We start from the raw sequence: 21542 nt of genomic DNA on the forward strand, positions 1-21542 counted from the left end.
AAAGAAGTAATAGACACACCCAATAAGCCTATGAAAACATTTTCAGCATCTTTGGACAAATGCAAATGACAATACCAGTGAGATACCGCTATGCAACCACTAGAGTTGCTAAAATTAAATAATGTTAGGTGTTGGTAAAAATGTGAAGCATCTGGAATTCTCATATAACTGAGGGAATTTAAAATGATAATAGCCATATTGAAAAAACAGTTCCTGATAATTATGTACCCACCAAACAACCCAATATCATTCTTAGGAATAGAGGACTATACATATGCCGGGGTCCAACCCCAGCAGGTCCAGGGGTCCCCAAAGGTGTGGACGGAGTCGGCGAAGAAGGAAGGACAAGGAGACAGTGTTCAGTTGATCAGCAGCCTAGCCAGGATCTCTAGCCTGGATCTCCAGCCAAGTTCTGGTCTGGATCTCCAGAGAGGTTCTGTGTCCATGTTCTCTTGCTAGGTTCTCCAGCCAGGTTCAGTCACTGCCGGGGTCCAACCCCAGCGGGTCCAGGGGTCCCCAAAGGTGTGGACGGAGTCGGCGAAGAAGGAATGACACGGAGGCAGCATTCAGGTGATCATCATAGCCAGGTTCTCTTGTCAGGGTCTCCAGCCAGGTTCAGGTCTGGATCTCCCGAGAGGTTCTGCTTCGGATCTCCAGCGAGGTTCTGTAGCCATGTTCCCTCGCTAGGTTCTCCAGCCAGGTTCTGTCCAGGCTCTCCAGTCAGGTTCAGTGTCCAGGTTCCAGTCAGGTTCTCCTGCCAATCTCTGTAGTCAGGTTCAGTCCAGGATCCCTTGCCATGTTCTCCCGCTAGGCTCTGTCTCTAGGCTCCGAGGCCAGTCCCAGTCCAGGATCCTCTGGCATGCTCTCGCCAGCGAAGTTCTTCTGTCTCTAGGCTCCGTGTAGGTTCTGTCTTCTGAATTCTGTCTCCTGAGTTCTGAGTGTTTCTGTCTTGTTACAACTGTATTTATACCAGTTGATTCAATCCTATCAATCTCTATTACAAAGGTTAGGGCGTTTCTTATCTCCATTCCAGGGAGAAAAGATTATGTAGTTTAAGCATGATTGTTTGTAGTTAAAGGGATTAATTACCCGCCTGGCACTTAGTTGAGGGGTTTTATTCCCTCCCTAACTTCAGGGGAAAATCCCTACCTGCGGATTCAACCTTTCTCGGAGAGGTGACCTTGGTTAAAACACAGCGCCAAGAAGGTGAGCAAACATATTAAGAACCGTATGCCATATATGCCAGGTCCCTTGAAACAGCAAGGATGGACCGGCTCCCGGCAAATTCCCCCTTTTTTATTTTTTAAAAGCAAGCATTAAAAAGAAAAACCTGAAACGCTCTCTTGTATCCATTTTAAGAGTAGGATTGGCGCTTTCTGCTATTACCTGAGTCCTGATCTATCACCCCAGGGAGAGCTTGCCAATCCTGCACTTTCCCGGGGTGGAAAGGCTGCAGTGGGGTTAAGGATAAGGCTCCTTGGGCCTACCTTCTCCCATGCCTCTACATTTACCTTTCCGGCACCTTTCCTTCCTCAGAAAAGCATGGACGTATTTCTTGTATAAAATGTTCTGTCTGACTGGGAGTAACCTTAATTCCTCTGCTAACAAGCATATATGTTAAAAGATCAATACGGAGTCTTTTTTCTTTAGACTCAGTATGGCACATCTTCTTAATCTAAAGATCAATACAGAGTCTTCTTTCTTTGGACTCAGTATGGCACATCTTCTCAATCTAAGAATCAATACAGAGTCTTCTTTCTTTGGACTCAGTATGGCACATCTTCTCAATCTAAGTTCTGTACTATCCACCTTCTTACCCTACTTATCCTCTATAGGGGGGTCTGTAGCACCCTGGTGGAGTCCTATCCGTCCCGAATGTGGGGGTTCTCAAGGGGGGGGGGGGCTTACCTATGGGAATCCTGTTCCAGGGATTCCCAAAGGTGTGGACGGAGTCGGCGAAGACTATCCACCCTCTTCCTACGGTGGAGTCCTATCCGTCCCGAGTGCGGGGCACTTACCTAGGGGAACCCTGTTCGGGCGCCATATGCCGGGGTCCAACCCCAGCGGGTCCAGGGGTCCCCAAAGGTGTGGACGGAGTCGGCGAAGAAGGAATGACACGGAGGCAGCATTCAGGTGATCATCATAGCCAGGTTCTCTTGTCAGGGTCTCCAGCCAGGTTCAGGTCTGGATCTCCCGAGAGGTTCTGCTTCGGATCTCCAGCGAGGTTCTGTAGCCATGTTCCCTCGCTAGGTTCTCCAGCCAGGTTCTGTCCAGGCTCTCCAGTCAGGTTCAGTGTCCAGGTTCCAGTCAGGTTCTCCTGCCAATCTCTGTAGTCAGGTTCAGTCCAGGATCCCTTGCCATGTTCTCCCGCTAGGCTCTGTCTCTAGGCTCCGAGGCCAGTCCCAGTCCAGGATCCTCTGGCATGCTCTCGCCAGCGAAGTTCTTCTGTCTCTAGGCTCCGTGTAGGTTCTGTCTTCTGAATTCTGTCTCCTGAGTTCTGAGTGTTTCTGTCTTGTTACAACTGTATTTATACCAGTTGATTCAATCCTATCAATCTCTATTACAAAGGTTAGGGCGTTTCTTATCTCCATTCCAGGGAGAAAAGATTATGTAGTTTAAGCATGATTGTTTGTAGTTAAAGGGATTAATTACCCGCCTGGCACTTAGTTGAGGGGTTTTATTCCCTCCCTAACTTCAGGGGAAAATCCCTACCTGCGGATTCAACCTTTCTCGGAGAGGTGACCTTGGTTAAAACACAGCGCCAAGAAGGTGAGCAAACATATTAAGAACCGTATGCCATATATGCCAGGTCCCTTGAAACAGCAAGGATGGACCGGCTCCCGGCAAGTCACCAGGTTCTAGTCAGGCTATCTTGCCAACCTCTGCAGTCAGGTTCAGTCCAGGATCCCTTGCCATGTTCTCTCCAGCGAAGCTCCTCCATCTCCTGGTTCCCTGTAGGTTCTGTCTCTCTTGGTCCTGTCTTCTGAGTTCTGACTTCTAAGCTCTGTGTTCTAAGTTCTGTCTCTTGCTGTTTTGTTACATCTGTATTTATACCAGTTGATTCAATCCTATCAATCTCTATTACAAAGGTTAGGGCGTTTCTTATCTCCATTCCAGGGAGTAAAAATTATGTAGCTTAAGCATGATTGTTCGTAGTTAAAGTGATTAATTACCCGCCTGGCACTTAGTTGAGAGGTTTTATTCCCTCCCTAACTTCAGGGGAAAATCCCTACCTGGGGAAACAACCTTTCTCCGAGAGGTGACCTTGGTTAAAACACAGCGCCAAGAAGGTGAGCAAACATATTAAGAACAGTATGCCATATATGCCAGGTCCCTTGAAACAGCAAGCATGGACCGGCTCCCGGCATACATATATGTCCACACACACTGTATTCAAATATTCATATTCATAGCAGCTTTATTTTTAATGGCTCAAAACTAGAACAATACAAATGTACTTCATTAGGTAAATGTATAAACAAATTGTGATATATCCACACTATTCAGCAGTGAAAAGGAATAAGCTACTGATATAAAGCAACAACTTGGCTATACCCTCAAAGAACTGAGCTGAGTGAAAGAAACCAGACACAAAAATTATTTTATTATTCCACTTATATGAAATGTATGAATAACTAAAATAATCTATAGTGACAGAAATCAGATCAGTAGTTGCCTGTTTCAAGGGGTGGAGTTTGAGGGAATTATTACAAAGAAACTTTGGAGGGATGATAAAAATAGACTATATTATTTTTTTAAATTGATTTCAGAGAGGAAGGGTGAGGAAGAGAGAGATAGAAACATCAGAGATGAGAAGAAACATCAATGATGAGAGAGAATTACTGATCAGCTGCCTCCTACTGGGAATTGAGCCCACAACCCAGGCATGTGCCCTTGACTGGAATTGAATCTGGGACCTTTCATTCTGAAGGCCGAGGCTCTATCCACTAAGCCAAATGGGCTAGGGCTAGATTATCTATTAATTGGGGGTAATTGTCAAATGGGAGTTTACATTTTTGAAACACATCAAATGAATGCATTTGTTTTGTGTATATTGTACCTCCATTAGGTTTATTTGAAAAAAATATATATATAGCTCTGATAATACTGATTCTGTATCTTACTTTTGGTTAAACAAATTTGTGGTTTTCCCCTGTGTTGAACCTAATAAGTAGAGTTGACAGTAGAGATTATATCTTAGTCTTGAGACCCGGGCCAGGTTTTATTTGGCAATTTCTACAATAAAGGAAAAGAAATGATTATAAGTTTTCCTAGTACTAGCATTAACAGAACTAAGGAAGATGGATACTATTGAGGTATATTTAATCACTTCAGCAGCATTTTGTCAGTGATTCTCAATCAATCCTACAATAAATTTTGTTTCAATAAAATAAAGGAGGTATCCTATCTAATAAAAGAGAAAAATGGTAATTGGCGTACGACGATACCCTTTTCATTGGCTAATCAGGGCTATATGCAAATTAACTGCCAACTATGATTGGCAGTTAACTGCCAACTAAGATTGGCAGTTAACTGCCAACAAGATGGCAGTTAATTTGCATATGTAGGCACAATGCAGGGAGGCGAAAGGGAAAGCAGGAAGAAGCCCCCTGCCACTGACAGTGATCGGAAACCCAGCGGGGAGCTAAGAGCTGGGGGGCAGGGCAAAGGCGGCTCTGGGGCCGCCTTTGCCCTGCCCCCCAGCCATGATCGGAGAATCAGGCGCCTTTGCCGCCCTGGCCAGTGATAGCAGGAAGTAGGGGTGGAGCCAGCGATGGGAGCTGGGCACGGTCGAAGCTGGCAGTCATGGGAGCTAGGGGTCCCTTGCCTGGGCCTAAAGCGGAGCCCACAATCGCGGGGCCACTGCAGCTGCGGGTCCCCGCTGCCCGGGCCGGACACCTAGGCCAGAGGCGTTAGGCCTGGGCAGGGGCGGAGCCTGCAACCACGGGGAGCTGGGGGTCCCCTGCCCAGGCCTGACACCTCTGCCGGAGGCCTCAGGCCTGGTGAAGGGGCCGAACCGGTGATTGGTGATCGGAGGGTGATGAGGGTCAACTCCTCTGGCCGAGGCATCAGGCCTGGGCAGGGGGGCTGAGCCAGGGATTGGGGGGATATGATGGTCCCCTTGCCCAGGCCTGAAGCCTGGGTCAGAGGCGTCAGGCTTGGGCGGGGGGTGGAGCAAGCGATCAGAGGGAGATGGGGGTCCCCTGCCCAGGCATGATTCCTGGGCCAGAGGCCTCAGGCCTGGGCGGGGGCCAGAGCCAGTGATCGGGGGAAGATGGGGGTCCCCTGTCCAAGCCTGACACCTCTGGTGGAGGCGTCAGGCCTGGACAAGAGGCCGATCAGGCGATCGGAGGGTGATGGGGGTCTACGCCTCTGGCCGAGGCATCAGGCCTGGGCAAGGGGCCGATCCTGCGATTGGAGGGTGATGGGGGTCAACGCCTGAGGGCTCCCAGTATGTGAGAGGGGGCAGGCTGGGCTGAGGGACACTCCCCTCCCCACACACACCCAGTGCACGAATTTCGTGCACCGGGCCCCTAGTTTTAGATAATTACCTAACTTCAATATAATATTTTAAAAATCAATATGATGTTTTAAGTATAAATAAAAAAGTAAATAAATCACCCATACAAAACAATATGTATTTCAATATGTAAATACTTGAGTAACACAACTTTAGTAGGTGAAATGAAATAGAAGCCCAAACCTATTCCCAGGGTCACCATTAATGTAACAGATGGGGTATTAATTGTGTCCTGGAGACAATACCATGGGCAGAGTTGTTATTAGTGACGTGACTTTCTGAAATGGCAAACAAAACTTGGTAATGTTAAAAAGCAAGTATATTATTTTCTCACTGTATATGGTAGATCCATCCTAGAAAGCAAAAAATTTTATGTGCAAAATATACTTAAATTAGGCTTAAATATAATGCACGTGTTGTTGTTGTTTTTTAAATATAAATGCATGCCCAGTGGCCCATTCAGACGTCCCTGCAGGACAATGTATGGTGTGGGATTGTCCCACCCTTTGTGACACAACTAGCACCCTGACTTCACAGTACACTAATGCCACTGGTCCTGTCAATCACGGAGTAAACCGAAAAGACAGCCTGCAAGTCTCATAAAAACCCAGTAAGGTGCATTTTCAAACCCTCTGTGAATCTCAGACATAACGAACAAACAACTAGGAAGGAGTGTCACCTGCACCTGGAGTGGCAAAAGCTACTTGCAAAAATTAATATTGACTAAAGGGAAGAAATCGGGATTGGAAGAGAGAAAAGTTTGAGTCTGAAAGGAAACACCTGTAAAGGCCTTTTTATTTTCTTTAAATACCTGGTGATTGAGCTGAGCACCTTCACTTTAACCTGTATATTGGTCATGAGCTTTGAGGTGGAGCAAGGGGACTTACTCCATTTTGTCCCCACTTTGCTACGCGGCTGGCCAGCATTCTGCAAAGCAGTAGTCCCCTGGCCTGATTTGCAGGGAACCAGGGACTACCTTCTGCCCTCAAGTAAGATGCTGTCTGGGCTTTGTCACCTGGATACAGAGTGCATGCACACAGCTGGCCAGGCCTTTCTCAGGAACCACATCTGCCCGGCCTCGGTCAAGTTCCTAGCTGTGCAGACTTCCCACAAAGCACGCTTTCCCTGTGCAGGGATCTCACAGATCACGGAGTCCTTCCACATCCATGCCTTTCTTTACCCCAGAAGTTCAGCTAGCAGAGCCAGCGAGGAAGGACCCCTTCTCACAGGGCAAGACCGCTCTAGGAAAGACCTTTTCACCCGGGACCCTTTAAGGGCCTGTGCCTGGCCGTCTGGGGAGCGAGGGCGCGCGCAGGGGGAGGGGGGGAGTGTCCTCTTTCTCCCCCCACCCTCCGCGCAGGGGCTGGGCCGCGGCCGGCGGGGGCCGTCTCCTCCTCTCCCGGCAGCTGCAGCTCACGGCTCACACGCCAGGGCAGGGGACCGAGCAGCAGAGACTCCTCCGGCTCCTGAGAAGTGGATCCGCTCGGGGTCACCGCAATGCCAGCAGCCGCCGGGGTCCTCCTGGTCCTGCTGCTCAGCGGGGGCCTCGGGGGCGGCCAGGCGCAGCGGCGGCAGCTGCCACCGGCGCATCAGCAAAGAGGTACAGTCGAGGCACGGGCTGTGGGTTCCATCCTTTGTCGGGCCGGTCCAGGGCTCCTCGCCGGTCGCAGACAGCTGCTGGCCCGGGACCGCCTTCTCCCTCTGCCCCCGGGGAGTGCGCTCTGGGGCGCGAGGGGCGAAGTTTGGGGCAAGTTCACTTTCCACTCCCGGAGTTGGAGTTGGGTGGAGGGGTTTGCCTGTCTCCCCCGCAAAGAGCAGGACGGGCTGTTCATTGTTCGTTCGTTTCTGAGAGAACTTGCCAGCACTAGACATCCTGCAAACTGATTCCCAAAATCTCTCCAAGAGGCAAACTTTTAACCAATTGAAAAAGTGTCTTCAAATCAGATTCCTTCCCTGCAGAGAAAGGTTTCTTGAGCACTGGCTCATCTTGGAACTTTATGGAAGGCAGCTGATACTTTTTTTTTTTTTTAAGGGACTTTGTAACTATTTGAACAGGGCTTGTAAAGTAGTGAAGTGTATAGATTTTTTCTTTCATGTCAGTGGCGTCTCCAGCCTCATATTTTCTTTACCCACATCCTATCTCAGGTAACTTATTATATAGTGAAATTTCTCCTTGCTTAAAATACAGACGGGATTGCTATGTCACCCGTATTTTAATTAAGACCATAGTGGCCAGACATATATACTTCAGGGGACTTTGGAAAACAGTTGTATTTTAATGCAACTCAAATTATTCTCTTCAGAGAGCCTTAATGTTTATATGCATATCATTTCTGAAACTCTGGGGAGACTTTGAAGAGTTACTTTATGATCATGACTTTTAAAAGAAGCACATATGCAGTATTTTAAAACAATTTATAGTACATTATTTCAGCAAACATTTCTGTAAGTTGGAAACCATGCATCAAAGTAAAATAATTAAGAAAAATTGAGGGTTTGGTTTCAGATGTCAAAATATTTACCCAGATGTCCAAAAGCTGGAGGTTAGCAGCTTTTGAAAATTTTGATGAGGCTGAATCTGCCAAAATTTTGAAATGTACTGTTTCCTCTTTTAGCTAACTGTAATGAAGATATATCTAATAGTTCTGATAGTTTTTCCTCTGATAATATAGTATTTCTAGCAGTACTATTTTATTTAAAAAGGAATAAAAAATACCCTAAGCTCCTTGCTACAATAATAACTCCTTGATTAAAATGCCGAGAATAAAAATGACCTAAGTTCACTATATGATTTTTTTCCCCTTCTATTTTTGCATTTCCTTCTCTGAGAGGTAAAATGAGGTCAGTGTGGCTTAATTAATAGAATGCATGAGACAGTGATTTTGAGAATATCTCGATGACAATGATTTATAAACACATGACTTTTAAGTATTATCTTGCTCAGTTATATGATATATTTTAATAATACACAATACTACTGTTAGGCAGCTGGGACTGAAGAGAGGCCAGGCGTACCAGTCATTCTTTTTACTACTGTGGGGCAGAAGCTCAGAGCATGCAGAGCAAGGACCAAGTGGGTTCATGAGGATTGCCTCTAGCTCAGTGGTTCTCAACCTTCCTAATGCCACGACCCTTTCATACAGTGCCTCATGTTGTGGTGACCCCCAATTTCATTGTTACAAATGGAACATAATTAAAGCATAGTGATTAATCACAAAAACAATATGTAATTATATATGTGTTTTCCGATGGTCTTGGGCGACCCCTGTGAAAGGGTCGTTCGACCCCCAAAGGAGCCGCGACCCACAGGTTGAGAACCGCTGGACTAGCTTGCTCCTCTCCCCTTTCTCTCTTATTTTCTCCCCACTCTTTTTCCCTTTCCCCCTCTTCTCTCCCCCTTCCTCATCCCTTTCATTCTTCTTTCCTGCCTCCCTCCCTCTTCTTCCCTCCCTCCATCCCTCTTTACCCCTCCCTCCCACCTCTCTCTCTCTTTTTCTCTCTGTCATCAGACAAAATTAACTGTGATCTAGGTACAGGTTGAGGTGGATACAGAAGGGAGCATTTATAATGCCATTCTGTTCAGAGAAAACTTGGACACTATATACCTAAGAGATTCTATGCAAAATAGCTATAGTAGCATTGAGTGTACTAGGGAACTGCTATATTCTACATTCTATAATATGTTGTGTATTTTATAGCTCCTTTAGAGTATTTTTAGGATTTGTTCAAGGATAAATGCTTGAAATCTGCTAATATTAAAAGTATATGTAAAACATATTTCATAATGTCTTAAATTTGTATTGTGCTTTCTGATGTAAAAATGCCTTACGTACATGAGCTTATTTAACCTTCAGCTATAGTTATTCTTACTGGACAAACCTGAGTCTTGGAGGAGCTGTGACTTAAGTTGATGCAATTGACAATAACCTAATTTTTAACAACTGCAATAACTTAGTTTTGTTTATGCTAAAATTCTCTTTTTATGGTACCAAGATTTCTTTCCATTTATTTTTTGAGGCCTGTATCCTTTCCAATGTTATAGGCTAAATCAAGCTCTCAGTAAAGATCATTGGATATGAGTTCAATAGAAGTGTTTTCTTGGTTATCTGGCCTTCTTGGCTAAGCACTAATTATTTAGAATGAGTTCTGTTTTCTCTCTTAGTACAGTGCCAATTTATTAAGAATGTTGACATGAAGTAATAGTTTTTAAATGTTGAATTGAGTTAGAACCTTAGCAGATATTTCATTTGTTTTTTTAAAATCTTGTGTAGTTTCTATAGTATGCAGAATTGTAGTATGAAAAACATTGATTCAGAAAGAGTGATATTCCAAAGAAACCCTTTAACTAGACTTAAGATTGACAGAATAGGAGAATGATGGTCAAAATGGTTTTGCAATTCAGTAAGGCAGTACATATACTCATTCCCTGACATTGTTGTGAATAGTATGTGGAAATGGCAATGTGATGGTAGGTAAATTGCAACTGATTACAAGTGGCTACCAAAGAATATTGCAGAGTGGATCAAGGTTAATCTGGGAAGAAGTCTCTAGAAGTGTGAGAGAGGTTTCCTTATGTTCATTTGACTTGGTAATGGCTTGATGGAAAGCATAAAATCCAAGCTTATCAGAACTGCAGGTGGTCCAAAATTGATGTGGGTAGCTAAGCTGGTAAAAACCGATTTAGGAACTTCAAAGGACTCTGTAGCATAGACCATGAACAGGACATCCTGAAGTTGGTTTTATTATTTGTATCTAGATGTTAAATAATTTCATATGCCCTATTCTGGAAATTTGTTGTTTCCTTTGTATAAATATACTAGGGGCCCAGTGCATGAACTTGTGCACATTGAAAGGAACTGTGGGCCACGAGGCTGTGGTGGGCACAGGGGCAGGTCTTGGCCCATCCTCCGTGCCCCCACCGGCAGCCCTGCTCCCACGTGCTGACAGCACAGAGTGATTGGGGCCGGCACCAGCAGCGGGTGTGAGTGGGGCCAATGCCATCAGCAGGTGCAAGCAGTAGCTGCTGCCCTGATCGCCCCTCAGGAGTAGAGGGAGGTGGAGAAGCCCTCAGGGGCAATTGGGGCCAGCAACAGGCACCAGGAGTGGGTGCGAGTGGCGGCTCTGGTGCTGGCTGTGGGTGCAACTGCCAGGTGGAACTGCAGTGAGCAGGAGCAAAGAATTTTCAGTAACCACCAGAGGCTTGTCCCGATGACAGCGAACAGCGCCCCGCCTTGGTCTGGCACCCCTGCTCACCTGCTCCACCATCCTTCCGCAGCCGATGCCCACCATGTTCCATGCTCTGCCTACTGTTGACGCCCACCATGTTCCGCGGATGCCTCCTGGTGGTCAGCACACATCATAGCGACCAGTTGTTCGGTTTTCCGGTTGTTCTGCCATTCAATCTATTTGCATATTAGGGTTTTATATATCTATCTATATCTATCTATCTATCTATCTATCTATCTATCTATCTATCTATCTATCTATCTATCTATCTATAGGAATGACACAAAGACAGGAATAGGAAAGACAAGTCTCAATTGCAGTAAGTTAAATGTGAATAGATAGTTTGACTTGGTGAGATGTTAACTGACTTTTATTAAAAACTCAGAAGCAGACACTGACGAAGTTCTAACAAACTCAGCTGTGCATGGCTCCATTCTTCTGTCTCGGGGCTTTCGCTGAAGCCAAGGAAGCTTGCTCAGCCTTGTGCCAGGGAAGCCTGCAAGGGTGAGGGCGTTACTGCCACCTGCAGCAACCCTCAACTAATGGGAGACGGGATACTGTGAATCAATGCACCATCCTGACATCCTTCAGGTGTCTATGGAGTTACCAGGTGAAGATCGGAGAAAGAAGGAGAAAATGACTGCCTGTCAGAGGCAACAAAAACTCAGAAGCATATGGGTTTTTATTACATACTGATTATTCATTGGTTGTTAAAGCACAACAAGTGCTTAATTGACAAATGGATGTAAATTCAGATGAGGTGGAGCACACTCAGGGGTCTGAAAATATTGTTAGAGAAGAGCTATTCTAAGAAGAGTCTGTAAGTTTAGAGAAAGACTTAGGAAATCATAACAGATATTCTCAGAATTTAGAAAAGATGGTTATTTGGAAAAGAGGCTAAATGCCTTTCCTAAAGCCTGAACTCAGGTAGAAGTATATGGCTAAGAGGAATGTCTGAGTTCAATAGGGAGGAAATGTGCTCCCTCTCCCCATTCTGAGTGGTTCAGAAATAGATGGGTTGAGTTGGAGCACCTAGCTTCTGGAAGTGTCCATACAGTGGGTAGAAATATAGGGGTGATTTGGTATGAAATGCCTCCACAGAGAAGTTAGAAGTCATCAAGTCTCCAGTCTTTTTCCAAGTCCAATATTCTAGGATTGCATTCTATTATTTTTTGGAGTTCAAACTTGCCTTTAAACTTCCGAATTTTTAAAAATGTTAAGAAAATATTAAATGTATATAAGTGTGTTTTTAGATGCCTTTTGGGATTTAAAATAAAGACATATTTGAGACAATCTACACATAAGTTTGGCACACATGCTCAAAATTTAATGTGGAATTTCCACTTCACCATCAATTGCAGTTCTAAAACATCCTGTGCTATAAAATGTGAAAACACTTTATAAATTACCTGAGAACATTTCAGGAACTTTATTGTGGCTGTGAATCTGAAATGAATTTTTTTTGGTATCTTCCTTTGCTTCATGTGTAACTTGTTGACTTGTTCACTACACGCTGATCTAATAGTGTAGTTAAAATTATTCATAACATATAAATGTATGGCTGAGAATAAAAATTTTCAACATTGACTAAAATGTTATAGGTGTGGTAGAACTTTTTAAATGATATATTTTATATTATATTTATTCTTACACATCAGTGTATACAAATTGCTTCTATATCTTATTTCTAGAACTTTTCTATACTAGTATTTCATGCAAAGTAATGAACTCAAGAGTTGTTAGGGATTATGTACATAATTTACCAATTATTCTGTAATTCACTTCAGTTGCCATAGCTCCTAAAATATGGGACAATTGTCACCTACACTAATAACTACAATGTTTACCTATTTTATATATAATTACGTAAAAACTGAAATAGGTATCCCAAGAGTTATTCCTAGGTATTGTGCTATAAGAAGGCATGAGTCTATATTTTATAGGAGGGATTTAGTTAAATAGGAGTAGGATTTGTAGTTCTTATAACTTTCAACTATATTGCAAAAGGTATGACTCAAAAAAGTTTACTTTTTGCTAGATTTTACTTTGCAGTATTTTCTCAGCCTCTATATAAAGCAGATAATTGTGATTTTTTTATTCAGACGTTTATTAAATAGTGATTATTCATTCACAGTGACTAATGTGCTAGACATTTCTACTTGGACCTCAAAGACTAAATCATTGTGCTTTCTTTCGATTCAAATAGATTTGGCAGTGAACTATAAGAAAAAATTCACTTGAACTTTATATGATATCTCACATCTCCTTTCATAATCTGCTTTACAGTTATGGGGTCACAATTTTAGACCACAATGGAAGAGGAGGAATTGGGACCTAGTGGGCTCCAAAATAGGGAAAATTAACTTTAACCTAGCCTATACATACATGGCATGATCAATGGGGTGGCTAGCCGTCTAAATTACAGAGTCCAAAGGATGTATGGAATGCAAGGTTGTTTCTAGTCAACATAACTCTCCAGTAGGACTATACCATGTGGGTGCAGCATGGCTTGAAGAGTTTCCAAGCAGGGTAATAGTAATAATAATAATGATGATGATGATGATGATAATAGCAACTCCAGGTCATCTGTCTGGTTTGCAATAGGTACAGCACAGAGGTCCTTATTTAGGTCCTTATTTAGCAGTTGGAAACTGTGAACAAAATGAGAAAGTGTTGTCAGTGCCCAAATTATTTAGCTTGTAAAACAGAAGATTGAGGTTTAGGATTTGTGTACAATCACAACTTTGAACTGGGTAGTTAAGCAGGAACTTAGGTAGAAGCCCAGTTGTAGTGAATGAGAAGACAAGGTAGAGATTAGAGAAAGACAGAACTCGATTGGTTCTCAAGACTCATTCCAGGCTCAGTATATACCAGGCAGACAGATAGGATGCTAATTCTGGGCTGAACTAGCAAGACTCAGTTCAAAGGTCAGAATTTGTGCAGGAAATTGGTGGGGTTGGGCCTATGTGTATTGAAATGTGGTTAATGGATGAATGTGTTCAGTGAGTAAAACAGACCCCAAAAAAATCCCTGCTCTTGTGGAGTTTATATTCTAGTTAAGGAGACAGAAACTATGATGGATCTATAATGAATCAGTAATGTAACTAATACCTATCTTCCGTAGAATGTAGTGGGCCATGAGATTCCTGGACAATCAAGTATCGCAGGAATGAAGAGTCAGGAGTTCTAATGGTGGAGGGAGGTTGGCTGCTATTTTCAATAGAGTGATAACGGTTGACCTCATTGAGAAGGTCACATTTGAGCAAACACTTGAAGGTGATGTGGGAGTGATTCACACAGATAGCAGGTGGAAGATAAGTACTCTCACATGGAGAGCAGGCTTATACAGTCTAAGGCTGACGTGAAGTTGGAAGGTCAGAGAAATAACGGTGGGAGAGGGGGAAGAGCTGGGTCATTGTAAAGATTCTGCCTTTCAGTCTGAGGGAGATGGGTGGTATTGGAGAGTGTTGAGCAGAGTTAATGAATGAATAAAATACTATTTAACATTTATTTTTTCAAGCAGACTCTAATCCCTTGGACTAGCCCGTGGTCGGCAAACTGTGGCTCGCGAGCCACATGCGGCTCTTTGGCCCCTTGAGTGTGGCTCTTCCTAAGCCTTAGGAGTACCCTAATTAAGTTAATAACAATGTACCTACCTATATAGTTTAAGTTTAAAAAATTTGGCTCTCAAAAGAAATTTCAATCGTTGTACTGTTGATATTTGGCTCTGTTGACTAATGAGTTTGCCGACCACTGGAGTAGACCAATAGACCAATTGTAGGGTTATTTTAGATTTATCTCCTGGCCCAAACCTCCCATTCATTGAGCATATTTCAGTAATTGCATTGTAGAGTATTCTACCTCAACTATCTTATCATTGGAAAGCTCAGTTGCATCTTTGTAAAACCTTTCTTTTCTTTCTTTTTTTTAAAAAATTTACTTTTGGTATCTCAATTATATTCCACAAATAAAAGATCATCAGTATCTGAAAACAACTCAAGGGACTACTACATATCCTTTTGTATTTCCCCACTGTTCTTAGGAAAATGCCATAGGTTTCTTTGAGAAATTTAAACAAATGTGCACATTAAAACAAAAATAAATTATTCATAATCCCATATGAATATGTATATTTGTTGCTATTCTCTTTCTTATTGTTCATTTCATTATCAGAGCTAAAGTTTAGATACTATGTTGAAAATGACACAATGATGTGTTAATCTGATTACTTCTTTTATGAAATAAATTTTGAAAGGTTATCTATTTTTACAATCAGAACTTAATCTGTTTCAATTTTTATGACTTCTTTAAAGATAACTGTAAGTCTTTCAGTAACCTTTGGAGTAAGGTAATGCAATTTTGGCCTGACTAAATTCTATTATTTTTAAAAAATTTAGGTGAAGAACATTGCATAGCCTCTCTCTCTCTCTCTCTCTCTCTCTCTCTCTCTCTCTCTCTCTCTCTCTCTCTCTCTCCCTCTCTCTTTCTCTCTCTCCTGGTATATAGAGTGTGCACACTAAATAGTGAATGATATAATAACAGAAAGAGGAGAGCTAACTTTTAGGAAAACACACATACTTTTAAGTGTTGAAAATTATGGACAAAGTTAAGAGCATGATGCTACCCATTGCAGGCAGTTAAAATCTCTACTCACGTACAAAAAAAAGAGCAAAGATAGAATTAGCCAAGACATGAAGAAAAGGTGTAAAATATTGGAATGCTAAAACATGATGTTCTCACTAACTGTTTAAGTAAAAGTGATGTTTCCAGGAGACGACCAGCTGTCATTTAAAATATATCATAGAAGCTAATATTCAAGACTCCCTACCAGTTTCCTTCCCATGCCTCCAGACTTTTCAAGCTTATAAGGTGGAAAGGATTCCCATTTTACTTTTTCCAAATTCATCTGTTTTCACTCACTTTTTGTAAAGACAGTTCCCTCCCTCCATGCCTTTACTAAGTTGTTTGAAACATCACAAAACTTTCCTCTTTCCTTGGCACACCCTACGTTTTAACACCATACCTCCTCTTCTACATGTAAAATGGAGTTAAAAGCTCATTTCCTCCATGTGCTCAGTGATGAACCCTATATCTGATCATGTCTGTCACCTCTGCCCCTCAGATCATTATGTTGAGTGTAACTCTTCATCATATCATGTTTTTGATGTTTTTTTTCTTATTTTTTTCTTCCTGGATTTATGCCTTTATATGTTGAGAGTGTGGGAGAGGTGGTATTTGTGCTGAAATTATTTTTATTTTTTAAATACCAATTGAAGCACCTAGTGATTGAATTCTGTGGGAAATTAAGAGGCCATTGCAACATTTTCAATTGGGAATTTACTTAAACGGAATAGAAACATGCCGTGACACTTTAATTCTTATTCCCGTGGTGGGTGTTCTTCATAGATAGAAAAGTAAAGTGATTGAAAAGACAATATGGATCAAATAATAAAGAAACTTTGCATTCAACTATGGAATTATTAGCATACTAGCAAATTAAATACTTCAAGTTAAATATTCTACTAAAGCTGGGAATTAATGTCAAACACTTAAAAAATTCTGTTTGCTGAGTAGCTAATATAACTTTTAGAGCAGAGCCTATAAACTAAGTGTCTAAATTTAAGTTACTACATAACTTGGTTATCTTGATTTTTTATGGAGAGAGAAAATCAAATCGTATCTGATAGTCTAAATTACAGCCTCTTTTTTTTCACCATACTGCTATCATATGTTTTACATTTGTGTAACATCTGGCATCTAAGAAGTTTTATTGCCTTTACCACCATTTCCACTTCTCTGTGCAAAGCTTTTTTTTTTTTTTTTTTTTTTTTTTGGCATGAAGCAGTACAGGATATCCCTGCAGTTGGAGTAAGGGGTATCCCCTGAGTCACTTACCTGATAAAAATAGGAAGTGATAAAATAGAATCCCAGTTTGTCTAAACCCAGACATGCATTCTAGTTCTACATAAATTCTCTCTAATATTGAAAGTAGCAATTTTTCTTTAGAAAAGGAGAAAGCTAATATGAAAATCACAGTATTATAACAATATTTAGGGATGGTAGGGTTATAATAGTTGAAATTTGAATCTGTAGGTGATGTAACATGGTTTTTGATTTAGTAAAAATGATGGTTTCTCATGTTCTCCAGAGGGAAATGTCCATTTTTTTTAGTGTGTGTCAGTTAATTCTTACTTCTTTCTCCACTTAATTGAAGTGTTTAATTAATTTTCTATTCTACTCATAAATACGACCAGACACAACTTAGAATTTGCATGTTGTGTTGTTTTATATTAATAGCACATCTATTTTCAATCTTTTACTTAGATTTTATATGCTTTTATATATTAGGGACTAAAAATGGAATTTATTATAATCCAGTTATTCAAGTGTTGCTGTTAAAATCTGATGTTATTTTGAATACTCCCTTTGAGGAATCTGGGAGACTTACAATGAAATCATCGTTTCACCAGATTTCTTTCTAATAAGACATTCACCATTACTGGAATTATATTTTGTGCATTACATCCCATTGATGTAATTTTAAACTTCCATTATACTTCACTATAAATGGAATTTCATTATATCTGACTCCATTATAAGTGGGTTACAGTATTGTTGACATTTACAGATCTTAGTGTCTTCGTATACTCTGCATTATAATGCATTATGTGTGCCTTTAATTCTATTCTAGAGAAAGTACTATTGATTTACATGGTTGTGTAGGAGAGTTTTGTTAAACTCCATTGCTTGATTTCATGGTGGCTTTTTCCCTCCCTGATATCATTTGAAAATATATCTCAATGTATTTTATCCAATAGTTTGGATAAAAATAAGAGAAAACTTATGGATTATAAATAAGTTTTTGTGAGTTTTCTCTATGTCTTTATATAAAGCCTTTGTGGAACTTAAGCTATAATTGTAGCTTTCTCTTACAACTTTCTTTTATTCTATACTTTATTGTGAAGCTCTTGTAGAAAATTATTTTAAATAGTGCTTAGGACACCTTTCTCTTTTAAAGAGTGAAATTAATGGGACTACATCAAACTAAAAAACTCCTGCACAGCAAAAGAAACCATCAACAAAATGAAAGGGGAACCCACTGTAAGGGAGAATATATTTGGCAATGATACATCTGATAAGGGGTTAATTTCCAAAATATATAAAGAACTTAAGCAACTCAACACCAGGAAGTAAAACAATCCAATTCAAAAATGGGCAAAGGCCCGGAATAGAAACTTCTCCAAAGAGGACATACAGATAGATAGCCAATAGACATACGAAAAAATGCTCAATGTCACTAATCATCAGAGAGATGTAAATTAAAACCACAACAAGATATCACCTCAGGCCTTCCAGAAAGGCTACTGTCAATAGATTAACAAACAAGTGCTGGCAAGGATGTGGAGAAAAGAGAACCCTGGTGCATTGCTAGTGGGAATGCAGACTGGTGCAGCCACTGTGGAAAACAGGGTGGAGCTTCCTCAAAAAATGTAAAATGAAACTGCCTTTTGACTCAGCAATCCCACTTCTGGAAATATATCCTAAGAATCCTGAAACAGCAATTAAAAAGAATGTATGCACCCATATGTTCATAGCAGCATTATTTACAATAGCCAAAATCTGAAGACAGCCCAAGTTCTCATCAGTAGATGATTGGATAAAAAAGATTGGTACGTTTATACAATGGAATACTACATGGCCATAAAAAAGTAGGAGCACTTACCTTTTGGGACAGCCTGGATGGACCTGGTGATTATTATGCTAAGTAAAATAAGCTAGTCAGAGAAAGACATATATCATATGTCCCTTATATGGGGAATCTAATGTACAAAATAAACTGACAAACAAAATAGAAAAAGAGGCATGGATACATGGAATAGGCTGACAACTGTTAGAGGGAAGGCGTGTAGGGAGGACTGGATGAAAGAAGGTGAAGAGATTAAAAAAGAATATATATGCATAAAGCCCATATACACAGACAACAGTGTGGTGATGGCCAGAGGGATCAGAGAATGGGGACATCTGTAATAGTGTCAACAATAAAAAGAAAAAGAAAGAAATGCCCTTCACAGGCAGTTTTAATAAGCATTTTTAATTCAACAATAAAGTCATTTGGATGGAGCATAATTTTTGTTTGTTTCTATGTCCCAAGATAAGAGTATCTGGAGGCTAGATTTCCTGCTAAGTTCCTTAGCATTATTGCCAGGTCAGGACCGAGGCATATAAACATGAAACATGTTGTTCAGCATCTGGAAGGCAGAATACAATAAGCATTGTTAATTTAGTTGAAGAAAAAGACAGCTGTGTAAGATTAGCTTTCTTGTGTATGTGTGGGAGTTAACAGAATAATGTCTCTTTCCAAAAGATGTGTATGTCTTTCTTTTGCTTATATGCAAATTTTAATTAATGAAGGAATTTCTCAGCTAAATGAAACAATAAATTGTTTTATAATTCAGTTGGAAATTGGTTGACAAGTTGTCTTCTGAGTAATGATATGAAGTTCTAGAAACCAGATAACTTCCAAAATCTCTCTAGCCCAGCGATTTTCAACCTGTGTGCTACAAAACACTGGTGTGCCACAGAATTTCTGAAGAGTGTAATGTCTGACTATTTAATCAGGGGCACTGACCTCTTCTCTCTTAGATTTTCAAGCAAAAAAAAAAAAAATGACAACAGCCAACACAACAATAGCAGTCTAGTGTGAATGAATCAAAATTCAACCTTGTCATTGTCAGGTTGGCAAAATATAGCATATAATTTTTGTTGTGCCACAAAATTTTAGTAATCTATTTGTGTGTGCCCTGAGGTGAAAAAGTTTGAAAATCACTGCTCTAGACTATGCACTATATTCTGGGTCATAGTTTCCCGTAGAACAACTCTTATTTCCAAAATCAACCTTTATGCTAACCATTATTTAGAGCCCTGGCCTAACTGATGTCTTGCAATTAAACTGCCATTGTTCTCTAGGTTACACACGTTTATGTAGATGTGTGATAAGATTCCTTAATGTAGTTTGAATGTTGAGTTTAAACCTCTCATTTTCATTTAGCATTCTCAGCTTTAACTGATTTTGTCTTCTATCGCAAAAGGGGTACCCAGTCTATGTGAGACATTTATTCATTTTGTTTCCACTATTCCTGAGACCCCTGAGGTCTGGTGTTGTTGTGGCTGCTATTCTATAGCTGAGGATGCGAGGCTTCTCCTGGACTGTAAGATATTTACAGCATGTCATATAGGCAAAGCCTCTTTTTTTAAAAACAACTTTTTTGAATTATAACTTACATACAATAAAATTAACATATACGTATACATCTAGATGACATTTAACAAATGTATATACTCCTGTAAGTACCACCCCAATCAAGAAAAAAAACACATTTCCACTTTCCCAGAAAGTCTCCCCCTTGTTCTTTGCAGTCTCGTTTCACGCTCCACCGCTGATCTGATTAGTTTCATCTGTCCTAGAAATTCCTTTATACGAATCACCAACTGTGTACTTGGTACTTTTTAGTTTCTGCCCTCTTTCGCACAGCCTAATGTTTTTAGAAACTATCCTTGTTTTTGTGTTTATCTATATTTTGCTCCTTTTAATTGTCAAGAGTTTCAAACCTATGAATGTATCTCAGTTTTTAAATTAACACCTGTTGATGACATTCAGGCAGTTCCCAGTTTTTAGCTATTATGAATAAATTTGGCATATAAAAGTCATGTACAAGTCTTTCTATGGATATGTTTTCATTTCTCATATTTATCTAGGAGTGGAATTTCTGGATTGTATGGAAAATACTATCCATGTAATAGTATAATAAATGGGAAAAATTGTTTTCCAAAGTGGTTGTTTCATTTTACTTCCCCAAAACAAAGGCATCATATGATCTTAATCTAGTGATTACTTATAGCAACATAATATTTTGGTAAGCTAACTTTTGGGATAAACAATGATGATATAATTGGTCATTTTTCTCTCTAATCCTTTTCTCTGTGTGTGTCTTTTAAAGAAGTAAAAAAAAAATAAAATAAAAAGCTTGTTTTATATGGGATGATTTTAAAAATATATATATTTTTATTGATTTCAGAGAGAAAGGAAAAGGGAGAGAGAGAGATAGAAATATCGATGATGAGAGAGAATCATTGATCACCTGCCTCCTGTACGCCTCTACTAAGAAGCTTTCTGGCAAATTTTTCTATTAAAATTCTACATATGCATACAAAACAGAAGACATAGACTGTTCAACTTTTAGACCAGGTTTTTAGTCACTTGTTAGAGAATTGTTTTATTATAGTATTATCATCATGGGTAAAGCAACAATAATAATAATGGGGAAAGAAAAGTCTCAATTTATTCACTAGACAAGAATGTGTTGAATACATACTATGAGTAAGAAAGGGTTTTCTATACTGTACTTGTAAAAATGAGCAAGACATTTTTAGTGTGCAAGAATCTAATCTAATAAAAGAGAAAATGCAAATTGAGGGTGTAGCGGGGACCCCCACCCTGAAGGGGCTGTGGCCAGCCTGCAAACAGCCATAAGCCCCTCACCCAGGCTGGCCAGGCACTCCAGCGGGGACACCCACCCTGAAGGGGTTGTGGCCAGCCTGCAAACGGCCCTCAGCCCCTCACCCAGGCTGGCCAGGCACACCAGCGGGACCCCCACCCTGATCTGGGACACCCTTCAGGGAAAACCAGCCGGCCTCACCCATGCACCAGGCCTCTATCCTATAATAAAAGGATAATATGCAAATTGTCCCTAACAGCAGAAAGACTGGGAATGACTGGTCACTGTCACACACACTG

General features: G+C 40.8%; 1 protein-coding gene across 2 annotated transcripts in view; it reads left to right on the forward strand.

Moving 5' to 3' along the window:
• The first annotated feature begins 6866 nt into the window (after window positions 1–6866).
• Window positions 6867–21542, forward strand: part of LAMA2 (laminin subunit alpha 2) — a 484581-nt gene continuing 469905 nt past the window's right edge. The window contains exon 1 of one of the 2 annotated variants that reach the window (XM_059700294.1): window positions 6867–7121. In XM_059700294.1, coding sequence (XP_059556277.1) covers window positions 7019–7121 — 103 coding nt within the window. In that variant the 5' untranslated portion in view covers window positions 6867–7018. The remainder of the gene's footprint in view (window positions 7122–21542) is intronic. The other variant, XM_059700292.1, reaches the window with a different exon arrangement.

This window comes from Myotis daubentonii, chromosome 6 (assembly GCF_963259705.1).
Source record: "Myotis daubentonii chromosome 6, mMyoDau2.1, whole genome shotgun sequence".
NCBI lineage: Eukaryota > Metazoa > Chordata > Mammalia > Chiroptera > Vespertilionidae > Myotis > Myotis daubentonii.